This window comes from Lottia gigantea (assembly GCF_000327385.1).
Source record: "Lottia gigantea unplaced genomic scaffold LOTGIsca_11, whole genome shotgun sequence".
NCBI lineage: Eukaryota > Metazoa > Mollusca > Gastropoda > Lottiidae > Lottia > Lottia gigantea.
The window spans coordinates 3496382-3515853 of NW_008707001.1; the positions used below are offsets into that span (position 1 = coordinate 3496382).

Below are 19472 nucleotides of genomic sequence, written 5' to 3' on the forward strand. Positions count from 1 at the left end.
AAATAAATGCAGTGTGACGTACCTGGGGAATAGAAGAAAGTCTTCGCCAACTTGCGATCAGCGAATTTCTTTAATTCTGATGAAATATTAACTAGTCTACCAGTAGTTGGTGGTACTCGATAAAATCCTAAGGCACTATGAACAAAAAAATAAATTCATAAACGAATAAATGAAGACATAAACGAATGATTGAAGGAATAAATAAATGAATAAATGAACGCAGAGATGAAAGGGTGAATGAGATAAACTCGATTAACCAATTTCTTAGATCGCTTCATAGAATTCAATCCACATGTTGGTAATGTATCTTCTATTCCATACCTGTCAGTATCGTATCTACAGACTGATTTTGATATATTTGACGAATGGGGTGTGTGGTTTGGACACGATGACCTGTTAGATGTCTGTTCACCACAATAAAATTTTGTGTACCTCAACAAAAAAAAGTAAATGTTGGCTCTTACCGATCTAAATGAAAGGCAGCTATCTCTGCATTATGACGTTCATAATCAGTAAAATAAAAATGGTTTATCAAAGTTTCTTGTGTTCTCGGGAATCTAAAACAAGAACAAATTCAATAATGGAATGTAAACACGGGATACCGGCATCAGACTCATTATGTGATAAAGTTTCTAATGTGAATTGAGAAAATTGTCTGTGCTGCTGTGTGCCTAAGGGGAAATAATTTCTCATGAATGAAATTTCACTTGCGATTAATATTGATGGTTGTTTACTCTTTGCAATTTTCAACAATAAAATAATCGTTTGAAATCAATAAACTTTCGCTCAGTAACAGTTTTATTAAATTGTAGAAGAACCGGATCTCGGATTTTTATTCTGAAAACTGATACTATTCAGCTTGAGGGACACCCCAGATACGTGAAACTGGTGCTCGGCGATCTCTTGTCGTCTAAACCACCGAGGTAAATGGTTGGTGTCGAGCGAAAATTGGGGTATACCTACTTTCCATAATATTTCACTTGTTATAGGAGAGGAAGGTAACTGAAATTAATTGCTATGTATAGTAAGTCGCTGAATTAGAAGACTTCGTACCTTAAAGGCAGTACATTTAAATAGAGTCCAGCAGTATGAATCAAGTAAGTGCAACCAGCGTATAATGGAGTTTGATTTTAAAGCCACATTATATCATACTTCAGGATAACATACCCCTGCATGGATTCCTTACCTCATTGGTTTTAATAATGCTATTCCTTCGTCTTGAAATGTTATTATTAACTTTAACTGTGTTCCTCCCTCTTTCATATCTGACAATAAATATAATTCAAATGTACATAGACTGTACTGTATGTGAACAAAATTATTAAACAAAAAAGTTTAACGTTCAACTTACTGCTCGTCATAGGATTAAAATCAAACAGCATTTCATTATGAACCTTTTTTTCTGCACCGTAATTGGACAACGTCATGAAATGTGTCGTGTGGGAAATTTAGAAACAACACTGGTACAAATTTATTTTACTACCTTATGATAGGTGTACCACTCGAGCAGCAGGCCCGTAGCTACAGGGAGGTGGGGGACCAAACTTCTGACTACCTATTCCTTACTGCAACTAAACACTATCCCTTCGGATATATTACTTGCCCTTCCGAACAATCACGTCCTGCACTTGAGGCTTTGGCTGTCCGTCCTATCTGGACGATGAAAAGCTTCGACCATCTATGTCTGTATATTTATATTTATTTAAGAGATTGTGACAAACGTTACTTACCAACATCTACAAAAGGATTACGATTTAAATCTTTTAATAGACCAGGTATGACGTCATCATCTGGTGAATATAAATGATATTTTCTAATACCCTGATGAAATTTCTCCCAACCAGTTGACCTGAAATTAGAGAATTGACACTATTATTAAATCATTAAATTCAGCAACCAAAATCTTGGAAGCATTGGAGAATTGCTGTACTCGAAGGCACAAAAACTTCTTGAAAGTTTTGAAATCAAATCATAGCTATGAAAAGAATCCCGGCCTCGTGATTTTGAATATCCCTTGACTTATTATTATTTTAGATGTCATATTTGTGTATGCTGGAACCAAAGTGTTGTCGAGTTTTGATTCAGTGGCGATGATCTGGACTGATATATTTACTTCGTTGCCTTTAATTGTGCGACCGTGTCCTAGTATCCTCTCTTTAATATCATTTTCAAAACCACCTCCTCCTCGCCCAGATGCGAGTCTGTGAAATGTAATATTTAAGCTGATCTGGTCGGGTCATTTGCAATTAACACCTGAGACCAGCTAAAACAATGGTACTATAGAAATAATTCTGTTCTGGTCATATTGGTCATAAACACTACTCAGATAACAAAGGCTTTTGATGTAAGGAATCTAATTTCATGCGGGTGTTCAAATTTACAAAACAAAATCTTAAGATGGCTACGTACAATCGTTTTGATTGGTAGGTTTTAAAATAACAAGGCATCATGAAATTTCATTCTCTATCCAAAATACTAGGCTACCTGCTGAATTGAATCGCGATAGAAATATGTAATTGTTTCGTGTGTGTTGAAGAGACGATCGTGTGTGCCTCTCAGTCCCTCTTTATAGTTTGGGAAACAAAGGAATTTCTAATTATCAAAACGCAAGTTTCCAAACGTTTCGACCATCACAGCCTTCTTCATTTTAATAAAATCGCAGCATTAAACTATATTTTGGTAGACAGTCATATAAACGTAACGTTAAGCTGTATATTTTAAGCTATAATGATTCAAAAGCTTTTACCATTGTCATATCCTCTAGAAATCCCATTGTGATCAGAATATATAGGCTACAGTTATATTTTGTCACGCTGCATAAACTTTACTTCTCTATGCAAATTCGTCTTCCTTATTATTAAAGATTACATACAATAGATATTTCATATAAAACAAAAAAAAACTAAGGTTGAAATTTCAATCGTTTAACAAATAAGTTGAATAAGCAATTAGTTGACCCTTTAAATAAATAGTTCAGGTCAAACACCTGCCGCCTCCCAAACTAGTCAAATCACAACCCAAACCTGTTTTCTTTCACCTAAACTGATGTCATTTAGATAGAACATTTAGTGTCAAAAATACATTCGTTAACATTATTCAAAGTACCTTCCCAAACCAGGTCTTGCTTAAACTTTAACGTGTTTAGTCGGAAATATTCTTACTCTTAAACTGTTTAAGTTACTTTTCGATAAGAACGATAAGAATGAAACATACCTACACCTCGGTAGATTGAGAATGTTAAGGATCCTTTGCAAAAGAATAGCTTATATCGCTTTAGTGGCCAATTTACATCATTGCACAGGATGTCGAACAATCGAATAGGAGCAGAAAATGAGGAGCTTTGCTGAAATGATTTTAACTTCGACTTATAGAAATCGGAGAATAAGCAGGAGTCGGTTAATTTCGGACTAAATCTACTCTGTTTTGTGATCTGGTTACGACAGCCTTAAATCAAAGCTAGAGAAATTGACTTAAACAGAAGATCAGGTCAGAATGTAAAATGGATAAGAAAAAAAAGCTGACCATTATCATAACTGGGTTGACTATTTTGTAAAATGGACAGGGTGTGGACCATGAAGAATAGAGAGTGTGACGCCATGCCCTCTCTGATTCATCTATAGAGTGTTGACCGATAATGTGGACGTACAGGACTGGATATAGTATGCCATATATTTGACACCCCTTCTTTTCCTATAGAACTCTCCCACACATGCATATCATGGATAGGATACTGTACGTGTATTGTTGGAAGATGACAAGTTAACGTTGTTGGTAGTCGGAGTAGTTGGTAGTTGGATTGATGTACGTGCATTCGTAAAACAACTCATTTATTGATTAAAACACCTGTCGACAATTAAAAAATAAGAGTATGCACGTGTTGTAGGCAACTAATTCATTTCAATTCTAAAATTAAATATTTCTTGGATTTATGTCCTGTCTAGAAAACATTATTCAAATTTACAATTTTAATTTGACAATTTTCAAAAAAATTGAAATGATTTTTAGTTTAAGAAGAACAGCCAGCTACCACCTGAGGGCTTTGATAAAGAGATTTTTATACAGTAATTTTTGTAATATCCAGTTATTTTGGGATATAATGTCATAATCAAATGTTCATGCAATCCAAGGGCACCCAAAGCAAATTTCAGTTTTTTTTATCAAAGCCCTCAGGTGGAAAGCTCGTTGTTAATCTTAAAGTGAAAATCTTTTCAATTTTGTTTGCAAATTGTCAATTTAAATATACTGAGCCCCGTGGTGACAAAAATGAAGACAAGCAGCAGCTGTCCTACCCACGTTCAGGTGCCTTGTATGACTATGAACGTAAAACCATGGTCATGTCCTGAATATATCTAAATGCATTTATGTTTAAAGGAACATGTTAACTACTGTTATCATCCACAGATGCGCAATGCGAAATTGGACTTTGTCCCTTGAAATTCGATTCGAATGAATTTATATCTGTATTAAACTAGTGCAAAGGAACCTTTAAGTGCCCTTTGATTTTGTTAAAGAAATATAACAAAACATAGAAATTCAATAGAGACACACTTCAATACCATAATCTACTTCTACTTTTACATTCAGTAATATATTTTAATAAAATAAGTCTTAAAAAAAAGAAGGTACATTAGAATATTTCAAAAGTCCTAAAAGGGTAGGGTGTGGTCAGTAATATTGACAAAAACTTGAAATATGTTTATAAAGACATATTTTATGACGGATTGTTTACGTGGCCTGATTATATAAAATAAATATCTTTTATACAATTCATTATAAAGAATAAAATCGCCTAAAATATCATATTATATAAGTTACAATGTCTATCTATATGTTAAAGAACATGACTCATTGCTAAACCTGACTAAAATCATGTGAAAATGTAAAAAATGGCTTTCAGGTACACATATGCCGGCTATGCACAGATCATAAAATCAATCTTAGTATGTACAGTGAAAATCCTGTAACCCGTTTTCACAATGTCAAGCTGTTACAAACTGCGTCTTATACCTTGACTGCAATATACATGTGTAGTCATCTTTCTTGTTACAAGGAATGCAGCGATTAGATTGGATTGTACACCGGAGACTACAGCCAATCAGAGCCTTCGAATTATTACTCAGATATAATCAAAATCTAATCCAATATTTCTATAATCCTCAATTGATCAAAGATATGACTCAACTAATTAAGAAATCAAAAATAATCCTAATCCTCAACTGATCAAAGATATGACATGATTCACTCAATAATTTTTAGAAAATCAAAAACCTGTATTAACTAACTACTATATGAATCGCAAATTAAATCTCATTTCATAACCATTCCTCGACACTTGAAAAAGGATAATATTTCGAAAACCGGTTCGTGTCAATTGCGTAAGTTTTTGTTTTACTTGTTATAATTTTTCACATCATTGTTAGCGTTATTTATCACCTAAATATATATTTTTTTGCATTTTTCATCTTGCTTTATATATCCCCAAACCCAGTTTGACTTATTTGCATAATTTGATCCCAACATTTTCACGCTAGCATATACAGTTTCCTCCTGTTACATCCGCTGTACATTCCCTTCTAACCCCAAGTTATTTTCATTATGCTCCCCAACTACAACAACCACTGGCAAGAAGCCAGAAATAGAAACACTAATCGTCGACCAAACCAATATCACGTACCCTACAACGGCCCTGTCTTCCATCGACCTCTACCACCTACCAATCGCCGACCACCAACCAACCCATCCAGCTGTATCCCACCCCATCGCCGACCTACCTACAACACAGCCTACCAATCAAGAGGTAACCATCGACCTGACCAACAACAGAAACGACTACCAGCCCACCGACGCCAACCAGTCCCCACTCATAAGGAGGAAGAACCCTTTGTGAAGGTGTTCTTCCAAGTTTTGCAGTGCCTCCATCATTTGGCAATCCTTACCCTTCAACAGCAAGGCCAACCAGCGTTTACCTTCAAACGCAAAGTCTCTGAGTTGGATAGTTTTATCCGTCCAGCAATGAAAACATCAGCTGTCGACGCGAATATTAGATCCCTCAATCGGACATGCCTCTGTAAGGTTACGCAGGTCCTGATCGACCATTACCAAACCACACTTCAAGAGAAGCTGACCACCATTCGTACCAAGTCTTTATCATCACCTGCCGTCGACCGCATCGTTTCTCATGCCCTGTCCTGGGCCCGTCGCTCCTATGGGAAACGTCTCACTCAAGCTGTAATTTCCAAATTCTACCAAACAATCAACGAAACAAAAACCCGAGTAACCATATCTCTTCCAACTGAAATGGACACTACACCTGCACCATCTAGAGCTACCACGCTGCCGAACCAAACCCCTAAACGAGCCCGAAGTTCACCTACCCCTAGTCCAGCAGACATAGGTAAACGCTCTCGTAGAGAGGGCACACCCCTTCTCTTTTCACTTTCAGACTCGTCTTCCCCTTCCACACCATCTGAATCTTCACCACGTGATCCAGGATCCGCCAACCTTTCTTCCTTCTGTGCGTTTTTGGACCAGCAAACCACCCCTCAGTCTCCATCCAAGTCGAGACATGTATCCAGACCTTCCCCTCCTCGAACCAGATCCCAGTCCGTTCCCAATGCTACAATTCTAACAACTACCAAACCAGTACCAATCACACCGTCGACGACCATTATATCCGCTACCAAACCGTATTATCAACAAACCAAGGACAAATCATTATGGAAACTACCTGCTCTAAAGAAATCAACCTTAATAATTGGATCATCTAACCTGAATCGAATTACCAAAACCAGTTCAGACACCGAAATACATTCTTACCCCGGTGCCCAAATCCATCACATACAGTCAATCCTGGAATCATACGACCATGATCCCAAACCTACTACCATTATTCTTCATGTAGGCCTCAACAACCGTGATCAGATAACCAAGCCCAGAAATTAATCGCCACAGCCAACAAAACCTTCCCAAACTCCAAGATCCTCTTCACATGTATACCCATTTCAAATAAAATCTCGAAGAAAGCACACCAGAACCTCAGCACCCTCAACAACATGATGATGGAGTCCAGTATCAACAGCGCAACAATCTTACCACCCTACGAAGAAGAATTCGAAACAGTTGATAATCTTCATTGGTCTCCAGAAACAGCAAACAGCATTTATTTGTTTTGGATACACCAGCTTCAAGCATCGAGTAAGTCTTTAAACTAATTACTGGGGATAAAAATACTGAGATGCCACCGCTAGGCCAAACTGTAGCTAACTTGAGCCGCAAAATTCTCACACCCCTTCAGCATTCAATCTTAGACCGTGGACTTAAGTTTACTCCCACATCAAAGATAGCTAACTTGAATTATCTCCGACCATCCATTGAACGATTTCAACGAAATCTTAGCTGCACATATTTTTTTCGAAACCACCCCCCACGTGGTGCTAGAACAATGTTTATTCCTAAATCCACGTGGACACCCCCTCAGGCCGCCATCCATCCTGAAATATTGAAAGCATTTGCTAGTATGAATAGCCAAACAGTGAACCTTTCCATAACACACGAAAAGCCTAATCTCACACGAGTGGAACGTGAAGCGTTAAACTTACTTAAGAAAGACGATAGCATTGTTATTAAAAAGAGTGACAAAGGTTCACGTTGTGTCATTCTGAATAGGGAGGATTACGTTTCAGAAGCAGAGAATCAACTGAATAATCCTAAACATTATGCCATTTTACCGAAACCAATTTTCAAAGAAACTGCTAACATGATTAATAATATTCTTGCCGATTTAGTCAAAACTAGTTATCTCAAACAGAAACAATATGACTATCTGTCTGCCAAACCTGATTGTCGCGAGAGACATTTGTACACTTTGCCTAAAATCCATAAGAATCCAACCAAGGAGTGGTTTATCTCGAATAAAATCCCTAAAGGCCGCCCGATTATATCTGACTGTGGTAGTGAGTCATATGCAGTGTCAGAATACATTGATCATTTCTTACTACCTCTAGCATGTCAACATCGCGCCTACCTTAAAGACACAACCGATTTTGTCAATAAAATAACAAATCTTCGAGTTCCCTCTAATGCTATTTTAATTTCTATCGACGTTTCTTCTATGTATACCAATATCGATAACACTACTGGTTTAACGGCAGTTCGTAAAGCTTTTAATAGAAACCCAGATCCAAACAGACCCGACGATGCAATTCTACAGCTTTTAGAGATTTGTCTTAGTCGAAACGATTTCACATTTAATGGTAAAACATATTTACAAACTTCAGGGACAGCAATGGGCAAACGATTCGCCCCTTCGTACGCAAACTTTTCATGGCAGAGTGGGAACGTGAGGTGTTGCCCCTCTGTCCATTTGACCCACTTTTTTACGGACGCTTTTTGGATGACATTTTTATGGTTTGGACTTATTCTATCGAACAGTTTTGGGAATTCTTTGAAATTCTCAACAACCACCATCCTTCTATCAAACTAACCGCAAACGTGAGTGACAAAAGCATAGAATTTCTCGATACCACAGTCTTTAAGGGAGATTCCATAGCAGAAACAAATAAACTGGATATTAAAGTGTATTTCAAAGAAACTGATACTCATCAACTCTTGCACAAGAGCTCCTTCACCCAAAACATACCTTTTCTGGTATAATTAAGCCACAAGTTTTACGATTTCATCGAATTTGTACAAGATTTCAACCAAGCCTGTACGATTGTTTTCTCAAAACTGAAAGAGCGTGGGTACTCTAAACCATTTTTACGAAACATAAAAAATTCCACCTTAGCACAGATAGCAGCTAAAAACAGACTTTATGCCGAAGTACCTCCAGGTTTAAGAAGTGCTCCATGTTTGTCGAGTAGATGCAAAACATGTCCCTTTATATCAGAAACTCATTATTTTGTAAGCAACTCTACGAATAAAAGGTACCCGATCCAGGAACATCTAACATGTGAACATTCGAATGTAATATATTTAATTTCATGCAAGAAATGCCCCAAACAATATGTAGGAGAAACTAAGAATAATTTACGAACTCGCTTTAATGCTCATAGGTCAGACATCAAATTTAAGAAAGACAAGCCTGTTTCTAATCATTTCAACCTCGACGACCATTCAATAGACGATCTCACCCTAATCCCAATTGAGCGTATAGAAATTGACTTGCCCGAAGATGAAACTACCAAATTCCGTCAATCTAGGGAGGCCCATTGGATTGAGACATTGAATACAGCAAGACCTATAGGACTAAATATTCATCATAATGTAAGCATAGCACCCTTTGTTGTCCCGTTTAATACAACCAGCAATCGAGCAAGCAAGATAGTTCATGCCCACTATAAGAGCCTTCAAGAGAAATTCCCCCATGTCTATAAGCAGAAAATGATAGTTGCATATTCAAAAAATAAGAACTTAAATGATAATATTGTTCATAGTAAACTAAAAACAATCAGTACATAACAGATACTATACTTCTGTTATTTTTTCTAATTTCAGATCAAAATAAGAACAGAAGAAAACCCAATATCAAGACCCTTAATCCTAATTTCTAAATAAAGTGTCTGCTCCACCCTAGGCCTGTACATTTGGGAGAATCAAACCCTCCCTTCCCCGAAATCTAATTAATGTTAAAGTAGGCTACAATCCAAAAAAGTCTCAGCATTAACAAACTTCTGTGATACAAAGTGGCAGTAACCCGACAGCCTACCGAACTAACGAGATATGCCAGGTTTAGATGGAATTGGTTAATAATATTCGTTAGCTCTCGGAAAGAAATGTCCAGTTGATACATCTTGTGGCATCATCATGATGTGGTATCATCGGGGGTTCCAAAATAGTTAGCTTTCTGTTTCTGTATGAAATAAATAGAGTCAACAGTTGCACCAGGCTTGTACCAAGACTTGATTGTTTGGAGGGACAAGTAATATATCCGAAGGGTAATAGTGTATGGTGTTTAGTTATAGTAAGGGAATTAGTCGATTGTCAGAATTCTTCTTCCCCCTTGTCCCCCTGTTGCTACGGGTCGCACGATAAATATCGTTAAAACGTTGTAAACAGGTATAAGACAAGGCTGTATATTTTGCCCATCTTTATTTACACATAACGTCAATGAATCTTCGATAGATAAACGCGGTCTAATGACGAGTATAACTGAACTAGTTAATCTAAGATTACAGCCTTCTTCGCTTTGATGTGGGGAAGAAATAGGAGTTAAAAGAGCTAGGTATTTAAACGCGATATAATCTCAGTAAAGTAGTTAATACGACAATACAAACCAGTTCGTCACCTCATTATTTGTTTTTTATCTTTTAACATCATCTCTCGAAACTGATGCGGATAATTTCAAATGAGAGTTTAAATAAATATATTTTACACAGAAATCAAGATCCAGATATTAGACATAGTTGCTGAAAATCGGCTCTTTTTTCATAGTGAGTGGGAAATCTTGTGATGAATTCTATAATTATTGCACATTTTCCCATACAATTAGTTTTAGTGGAATTGCAAGAAACACAGACATCTGACTGAAAATTTGGGTAATTTGTATCAAATGATGTTATCAGAATCCCCCCATACACAAAAATATAAAGAAAACCTCTTAACAACGCCTTTAACATATGGACACTCTTGTTGGGTCATTTATGACATTTAAATCTTCACCTTAAATGACCCTTGACATAAACCATTTGTCATAAGCTGGTCATTCTAATGTACCTATTATAATAATTAGTGTTAACAGAAGTTTAAAACAGGATTATTATATCAGGTTTATAAATCAAACACCTTCAAATAACACTTTTTGTGTGGACACTTAAGATTTGAAATCCTATTTGTCAAACTTTAATTCAGCTGAAGTACACCTCAAGATATTTTCTTTTTACTTAGATCATCAAATACTAGCAGTAAACCACGGGGAATGAAAGAAACGAAATCTTAATAGTATTTTCATGATATTGGTAACATTTCAAAAGCGATTCAAGCTTAGTTCTTTACAGATCGTGTATCTATCTATGTATCCTAATTTCCAAATTATTTGAATGTCCAATTAATTGAAACCGAGCCGTAATGAGGAAATGTGAAAAGCATAGTTGATAAATCGATCATAATTGGATATATAAAAGTCTCATATATCTAACACTTTTGTTCGTTACATCATACCATCCGTATGGGTATTGGACACAATCTAGTACATTTGAAACGCTGATTAACACAATTTAGAAATATAAGTACATTGTGTTCTTTATAGAACATGTGAATATGTATAAATATAATTCATAAGTTAGGTAATACATCAATTCCACCCTAGTCCTGTCAGAGGTTTATTGTTTTGAACCCTAGTGAAGAGTATAATAAGATATATTTATAAGAATCAATCATGAAGACAATCTATCAATGAAAAAACATACACTATGAAATTATCAAACAGATATTTTCATACATTACACGATATTTTTTTATATTTCATAAAAAAAATTGTTTCAAAGCAGCTTTGATCTTCATTATTTAGTATATGTACTATTTTCTAGAGATCTGACACTCAGCAAAGGCTGTAGGTATTATCTACTACATGGTGTATTGCATGTTGTGAATGGGTGGACATGCAGTAGTGGAAACCAGTCTTTCAGACTCTTCGTACCACTAAATTCTTTTGATGATCTTCTTGTTACTTTTCACTAGACTTGTGCCAAATGGGGAACCGAAGAGTCCAATTGAAAACTTTGCAGTGGATGCCTGAATCACTTGCTGAAAATAGACTTCTCTGCCTCCTGCAGTACCTTCAGGTTGGGAACCAAGGCAGAATAGTATTTGACTTCAAGACGGTCGGTATTAATACATCTCAGTCGAGTTATCATTAAAGATAGCAAGATGTCATAAATTTCCGAAACATCTGGCAGGGTTTTTGGCAGTTGTCGGAGCTTTTGGAGGCCGGAATAGAGGTAGATGTTTCGGACTAAGTACATGTACGTGTTTTCTCTGTAGATAATTATATTGTTGTCAACAATCTCTAGGGTCATGAACAGATGAAGGTCATTAGCGTAAACTCAATTCTAAATTTAGAAAGAAAATAGACATAACATTGTTGATAAGTTTATTATCTTATGTTCATTTTATTCAAGACGACGTTTATAGTTCTTTAACGTTTTTAACACTCTTTGAGATCTTGGAGTCAAAGTCTCCTTGTCAAACTTTACTGTTGCGAGGCAGTTTTTGCTCAGGAACACCTAATAACACACCACGCTGCGATTGCGTGTGTCAACTATAGGCGTGTATTTTTGAGAGTCCGCATAGCTAATAATTTCAATGTGATATCTAATAACAGTACTGATGCAGTGCGTGTTACGACATTCAGGTACATACGAAGGTGGTCTATTGCACTTACATTGATACATATAAATACTTTTCTGCATCTCTAAATGCAAATATCCAAAAGTGCCTGGAGTTTAATGTATATTGACAAGGAATAAAAGAATGTTTGTCAATCAATAAAGACCAAGTTTGATGAAAGATTAAAAACTTTCTTATTTCTTATCCGAATTTAATCAAATTTGCTTTGTATGGGTATAATCCAATTATAAATTCAATGGAAATATCGAATATTTGTTGTGCGCAAAAATGTCATAACTATGTGAGAAATTCGGGCAATCTCAAATATTCCCCCACCCCCACTCGGACGTAAACCCGGCTCCGCCACTGTTATAGATGGCAATCCCATTTTGTTAACTCATTTTTGAAATATTATCGGTAGTTTATGAGGAAAACTAGTTCTCTTTGAAATTTGGGATAAGGCATGATAATTTGATGAATTGGATGGAAATTTGGGTGTGTTCTACTCTCCCAAAAATCAAGCATGACGTCATATACAGAAATGTGGCTAATAATATTATTAAGTATAACAAACCGAAATAAAAAAAAACACCGTCGAAATTTGAGTTTTTGAATCCATATGTCCATACTTATCCGCATTTGAAAGTTAAAAAGACGACAAGCCATATATAGAATATACATTTATAGAAATAGAAAGTGATATTCTTAGCTTGAAGAATTATGCTATTTTTGTACATTTCTAGAACTTCTGAAGCCTTTTTATAAATATTCCAATCTCCGAAAATGACGAATCTGTCTCTTTAAGACTGTTATATAAATTTTGATCCATTTTTTATTCATGATATAGTTTGAAATCTATATTTACCTACAAAGCATGTTCGATTGGTTTTAATAGATAAGCAACTGACATTCTTCTTGTTGAATGGCAAAAAATTAATAAATTAACTAGAGCAGGGAGATCGACATTTCTTTCTTTAGTGATTAGGTTAATGAATACGCGTCCAAATGACATATTACTCGAAGCCGTGTGTGCTTAGAGAAGTTAAAACACCAGCATATTGGGAATTGAAAAATAATGGTATGCCCATGTGGCTTCTAGGCCAAATTCATTTCATTCTAAACTGAAGGGCATTGTTTGCTTCGTTAGTCTAATCTGGAGCAGTAAAGCCATTTTCCCAATGATAAGCTATTACGAACTGTGTCCACTACCTTGACAACAATTGATAGTCATCTGTCTTTCATCATGAAAGTTTGTAATGCAGCGATTTTATTGGATTGTACGTTAGCGAATACAGCCATTGTGAAGTAACAGAAAATTGGAATTGAATGTTGGGAGGGGCAAGTAATGTATCCGTAGGGACAATGGTGTATGATGTTAAGTTGCAATAATTGATGTAGTAGTTTGTCAGAATTTTTTCCCCTCCCCACCCCCTGTAGCTACTCTACATTCATGGAAAAAAGACGAGTGTAGATGGGCTGTCTGTCACTAGGGTACTGGCATGATTAAGCATGATTAAAATAAGTCAAGCAGTACATACAATGTCAATATATCATCTTTTCCTTATCAGAATATCTACTCTGGGAAATCAATGCTGTTACAGATTATAAAGTTACATTTTTCCTAAGGAAAGCTCATTCTGCATCAATGGCTCCCTCCCTCGGATTTTACACCTTCAACTCTTATAACCAAGGCCGTTAATTTTATGGGAGAAGCAACTATTGATGCTAATAATCATATGATGATTGACAAATCCAAAGGCGTGTTTTGTTCTTCAGGGAAAGCTGTCTCTATGTAATTTACACATTTAGACCACACAATATCAAATGTCATTGTGACAAGCTAATCATTGAAGGCTGAATATGGGGTTTTGAAGGATCGGTGAAGATTCAGTGAATTCGTCGGGTATTGTGTCAATCACTGAGGATAATAATTAATTCTAATTCCGACATTAATACTCGTCAAATATTACACCAGTGATTTTAAAACCCATAGTGTCTCAACTACCACAGGGTTGAACCAAGTCCACGGGCTATCACCCCTAAGAGGAACCCACCCCAGAAAAAATATTGACTTACGAAAGAGTCTGAGAATGCAATAGAGTATATGTTAAAAGAAATATCATGGGGGGGGAGGGGGGGGGGACACCCACCCAGACACCCATTCATCTAGTTGAAACACTGAATACGACCTATTCAAAGATCACCTAGAACTTGAACGATTTCAGATGGATCACAAGTGTAAAAACCGGTATGATTGATTTTGTAAACATTGACCTTTTAAAAAGCAAGACAAGACATAAATGTCATCACATGTCATTGAAAAAAGAAATGATTTAGAAAAGATTTATATTTCCTTTAACAAATTGACTTTTTCTTATAGATCTTTATGTGATATTTCTAAGTTCAATTGTACATTTGTTTGACGATTTTTACCTTCAAAACAACCTGTTATCCTCCAACGTTTAACAAAAGGAAAGAAAAACAAAAGAGAACCATTGAAAATTAATGGAAAATGTAACCGAAACGGAAAATGATACATCCGCCAATTAACAAGAAACAGCAGAACATAATATTAAAGTGAGGATGGAAAATTAACTTTGAATAGAAACCTAGATCTTCTGTACCTTTAGTATTGAATCGCTTTTACTAATGTATAAAGCACTACTCAATACTGGCATTACCAAGGAGGTTTAATATTAAAGTTCCCCGGGCACTACTCAGTTCCTCAGACATATACTGATGCAATATCGTCACTCCGTAACGTGATACAAGGCGATATCGCAACTTCTCGATGTGATGAACAGATGAACGGATGTGATATCGTCTCTGCTAGACGTGATGAACGGATGTGATATCGTCACTGCTGGACGTGATTTACGGATGTGATATCTTCCCTCCTTAAAATATAGACAAAAATCTGGGGACCTAGATAGGGCCAGAGTTGTCGGACTATATAAATCATCTGTACCTAACATACATTGCTTTGATTTTTGATTTATCAAGAATTATACGAGATACTTAAGACAGGAAGAGATCCTTGTTACGCCTATTCATATCCTTGCAAATGAAATTAGTGTACACGCTATACACCAGTAGTTGCCTGACTCTTCCTAACAGAGTAGGAAAGAACAAATCTGCAGACAATTCCTGGTATAATGATATCCTTTTACTAAGTCAGAATTCCAATAATTTACAGATTTATCAATTAAAAACAATTAGTTAATCTTCCTAATGGATTTTGTTTATAAAACTATAATTATGTTATGATTTTATAAAGGAATTATTCCGAGATGTATCCGCCGATAAAAAAAACAACTTACTATTAATACCATCGAAACTGTCGCGTGGATTATTAGATAGCAGATTGTTTTGGCCAAAATTCTCCTTTTATCGAAAGGTGTAAAAATTAGCTTTAGCACATCATCAGCAGAATAGGCCTAAATATAATTAGATATACACACAACGACACAATTTCATGGATACTTGAGTCACAATAGTGGTCTTCACTGTACATTATCCTCTCTGTATATGGATATGAACGGACACCTGGTAACTCTCGCAAGTATTAGCCATGGCATCAGAATTTGTCTGACCTTGAGGAGGATTCGAACCCACGACTTTATCACACAGACGACGACAATCCAAACTCGCTACAGGGTGAGATATAGAGAAACAGAACCACTTCAGTAAACATCTTAGGCATAGATCAAGGTACGAAAAATAGACCTAGAATATCTTCCATACATAACCTTTGCTACGGATAATAGATTTTGATAATTAATTACTTATGACTGCAAAGCTTATGACAAGAAATTTTGGCCTAAAACGTCTTCCATACACTACAGCTACTATCTGGGGAAAATTAACTGGGTATATCTTTTTACATTTACATATCTTTACTGCTGCAAGGATTAAATTGTTGGGATCGAATGTACTTTGAAGTTGTCTTTGGTCCGAGTTTTCCTGTATTCGAAACACTAAATGCGGAAAAGGATATTGACCCGAAATGGTGACATAATCTTTGCTTACGATACGATTTTGCTAAAGAATGTTCCATACACTAGAAAATCTCTTCTCTCGAAAGATTTCTCTAATAATTTAGTCACATTATGTCTTCCATACACATAATATGAATAATGAAAAGTAATAATTAATTTCAACTTACCCTTTGTAATTCTTATAAACAGCTAATGATTTTTTACTCTTTTTAAAGTGACTAGAAAAATCTTTTAAAAACGTTAAATAATCCGCTTTTTCGAAATATCGTAAATCAAATTTAGAGGGATTTTTCTCCTTTAGGTTCGCTAACATTTGGTCCACTTTGCTATTTTTAAAGTCTTTTATCTCTTGTAAGGGTGTTTCACCGTGATTGTCCTCCATGGCTTGTGCTTTCGGGGGTTGAAGAGTTTGTTGTCTTAGTCCCACATCTTCATCAAGCATATTTTTAAAAACTTTTAAAGTGTTCGAGTCTAAATCCACATCTCCTGAAAAATTACTTTTATTTAGCCTTTTTCGTCCAGCTGGATAATGAGCATGCTCTGACCCCCGAATGTCTCGATATTCCGATCTGTCCACATGATTGACGGCAGGTTCTATGGATAACAGGTTCTGTACACCTGATAATACGAACACGTGAACCCCTAATAAGGCACATATACTGAACGTTAACACACACACTAATCTATGCTTTAACTTCATGCTTGTATTCAACACCCATATCATTCCATTGTTCTAATAATATCCATTTCCATTGACTATGGTAGTTCCTATCAACTGTCAAACACACCGACTAGTTCTACCGACACCATACCTGTCAAATAACAAAATAACATGCTTAAAAATTACAAGTATATCTCTTAGCTAGGTTAGTCCTTTATAGCTGTTTACTGGTATAAGCCGAGATACACATCAAGTCGTCTTTTGTCGTGGGTTTTCACCGTTAGTTGGTTTGGACAAAAGGTGAACTAGTAAAACTTGGCCTACTGTAAGACGGCTACCTGTTTAAACGTACAATGTTTACACTATAATGTGTTCAGGTTAAAAATGGCTATACAAGTCCTTGCCACGCTCCTTCCCAAATAACACGTTATTTAAGCCAATTTTTTTACCTCTTATATTAGCACTATATATACCTACTGTCTTATCCAGTACTTTACCTGTCACTCAAAACTTTGAAAATATTTGAACACATAAGTTACGTACCCTATTATACTTTAAAAAATGTCAACAGTTTTTTTTTTTCGAAATTATCCTTTTTACGAACTAAAACCGTACTTTAGTAATCCTTTTTATAAATGAACTTATTATCCACTATACTAACTATAGCTATAGCTTGTTATCTTTTATATTTTAACTATACGACCAAACTGTTGAAATTGTCGTAAACAAATGAACACAATACATAGGCCTACTACTAGTCTGGCTTGAATGTCATCGTATGTTTTATCTATGACCGAACTTGTCAAATAAGTTTACCTGTAATATTACCGTTACCAGGTATAATGTATTTTATCTATAACGGCCCAGGCAATATCTGACTCTTGATGTACTCGTGTGTATAGTGGTATACTCTTATATAAAGGTATTTTTCACAGTTTTAAACTTTAAAGAGAAGATATAACTAGAGATCTAATCAAGATTTCATATCAGTCAATCTATCTAGCATCTTTTATATCAAACCGATTACAGATCCGGCGTTAAACTTGCTGATTGGCTATATGACTGAACGATTAGTATATGTGGTATATAATTGCTACCACGATCTGGCTATCTCTGACTGGCCTATAGCAACGATTGACTGTTTCAGATTATCAAATTATGATCCTTTCCTTTCAATGTAGAAATTCGGTGGCGTTGCTCTGTCACCATTCTATCAAACTTCTTATCATTTTACACAGAGAATGAATTGCGCGTTTGCCCCACCCCTCCCTATTTTGACAAATTATGTGGCCCTTCCTAGCCCCTACCCATCATGTTTGAGGCTAGTAAAGATAATTTTAAATCTATGATGACTGCCGTTATTCTATTGGACTTGATAATGGCATTCATTGATATCAGGTCATATTAACATATTGTTTTCAATATACATGATCGTCAACAGTATATGATGTAACTTTTTAATAACGACCATAACAATATGCATATGCCGCTGCCCTGGAAAAATTTCCCTCATCGCACACAGCATGTCGTTGCCCATTTTCTTTAGCCCAACCAAGTGCAGAAAACTAGGACGTAAAACTCCATTCATTTCATTTGATTATAATGCCTTCCCTTATATCAACAATATATGATATAACTTTTTAATATCGAATACATCAATATGCTAATGCCGCTTTACTGGCAAAATGTCCCTCATTGCACACAGCATGTCGTTGCCCATCTTCTTTAGCCCAATCATGTGAAAAAAGTTGGGCGTAAAACGTCTTTCATTTTATTTGGAAATGCGCTCAATATATCAACAGTATATGATATAACTTTTTAATATCAAACACATCAATGTCCCTCATTGCACACAGCATTTCGTTGCCCGTCTTCTTTAGCCCCATCATGTGCAAAAAGGTAGGGCGTAAAATTCCATTCATTTCATTTGAAAATGCGCTCAATATATCAACAGTATATGATATAACTTTAATAAAGACCTCAAGGATATTATGTATATAAGTAGCTTGTTCATGAATTTTGTTCATTAATGATCAAAGATCAAAACATTTTCCATAATTACTTTAGGTGGAGAGGGAGACATTTTGGTCTGTACCAAGGAGAGTGCTTGTAGGCAAGTTTTGACCATCGTCCCTTCAACACGGCGAAACAATTATATATTCTCTTCATATCATCTGAATATACAGATGTATTACACATTTCTACCGTGTTTCACTTTAAGTGGTAAAACTCAAGCACTGACTCAAACATTTGTTCAAAAGGGGAGAAGATTTAAACGACGGTGATTTTTTAGTTGCCCCCTCACTTAAGAACTGGCATTGGTATTAAACAAGTGGGATTGATGCGTGGTTTAGCGAGTTGATTTGTTCCCTTGAAGAGTTGACAAACTTTAAATTCTCTCCCTTTGCCACTCCCTCCGTGGAAACACTGAACACTGCTGCCATCACTGATACTAAAAAATAGCGATGCCATCGTAATACGCCCACATT

The 19472-nt window shown here is 35.9% G+C and overlaps 3 protein-coding genes across 3 annotated transcripts in view; 1 reads left to right on the forward strand and 2 right to left on the reverse strand.

Moving 5' to 3' along the window:
- LOTGIDRAFT_156599 (hypothetical protein) overlaps nt 1–2447 on the reverse strand; it is a gene marked incomplete at both ends in the record, with an annotated part of 9538 nt that extends 7091 nt beyond the window's left edge. The window contains 5 exons of the mRNA XM_009047230.1: nt 23–135; nt 465–557; nt 1187–1265; nt 1731–1849; nt 2410–2447. Coding sequence (XP_009045478.1) covers nt 23–135; nt 465–557; nt 1187–1265; nt 1731–1849; nt 2410–2447 — 442 coding nt within the window. The remainder of the gene's footprint in view (nt 1–22; nt 136–464; nt 558–1186; nt 1266–1730; nt 1850–2409) is intronic.
- Nucleotides 2448–5595: 3148 nt separating this feature from the next.
- LOTGIDRAFT_156600 (hypothetical protein) lies at nt 5596–9555 on the forward strand (the record flags this gene model as incomplete). The annotated part of the gene is made up of 2 exons (XM_009047231.1): nt 5596–6897; nt 9496–9555. The coding sequence occupies 2 exons, from the start codon at nt 5596–5598 to the stop codon at nt 9553–9555; spliced, it is 1362 nt and encodes a 453-aa protein (XP_009045479.1).
- A 6794-nt stretch (nt 9556–16349) lies between these two features.
- Nucleotides 16350–17022, reverse strand: LOTGIDRAFT_156601 (hypothetical protein; the record flags this gene model as incomplete). The annotated part of the gene is made up of 2 exons (XM_009047232.1): nt 16350–16437; nt 16490–17022. 2 exons carry the CDS (start codon nt 17020–17022, stop codon nt 16350–16352), a joined length of 621 nt encoding a protein of 206 aa, XP_009045480.1.
- Between the last annotated feature and the right edge of the window lie 2450 nt (nt 17023–19472).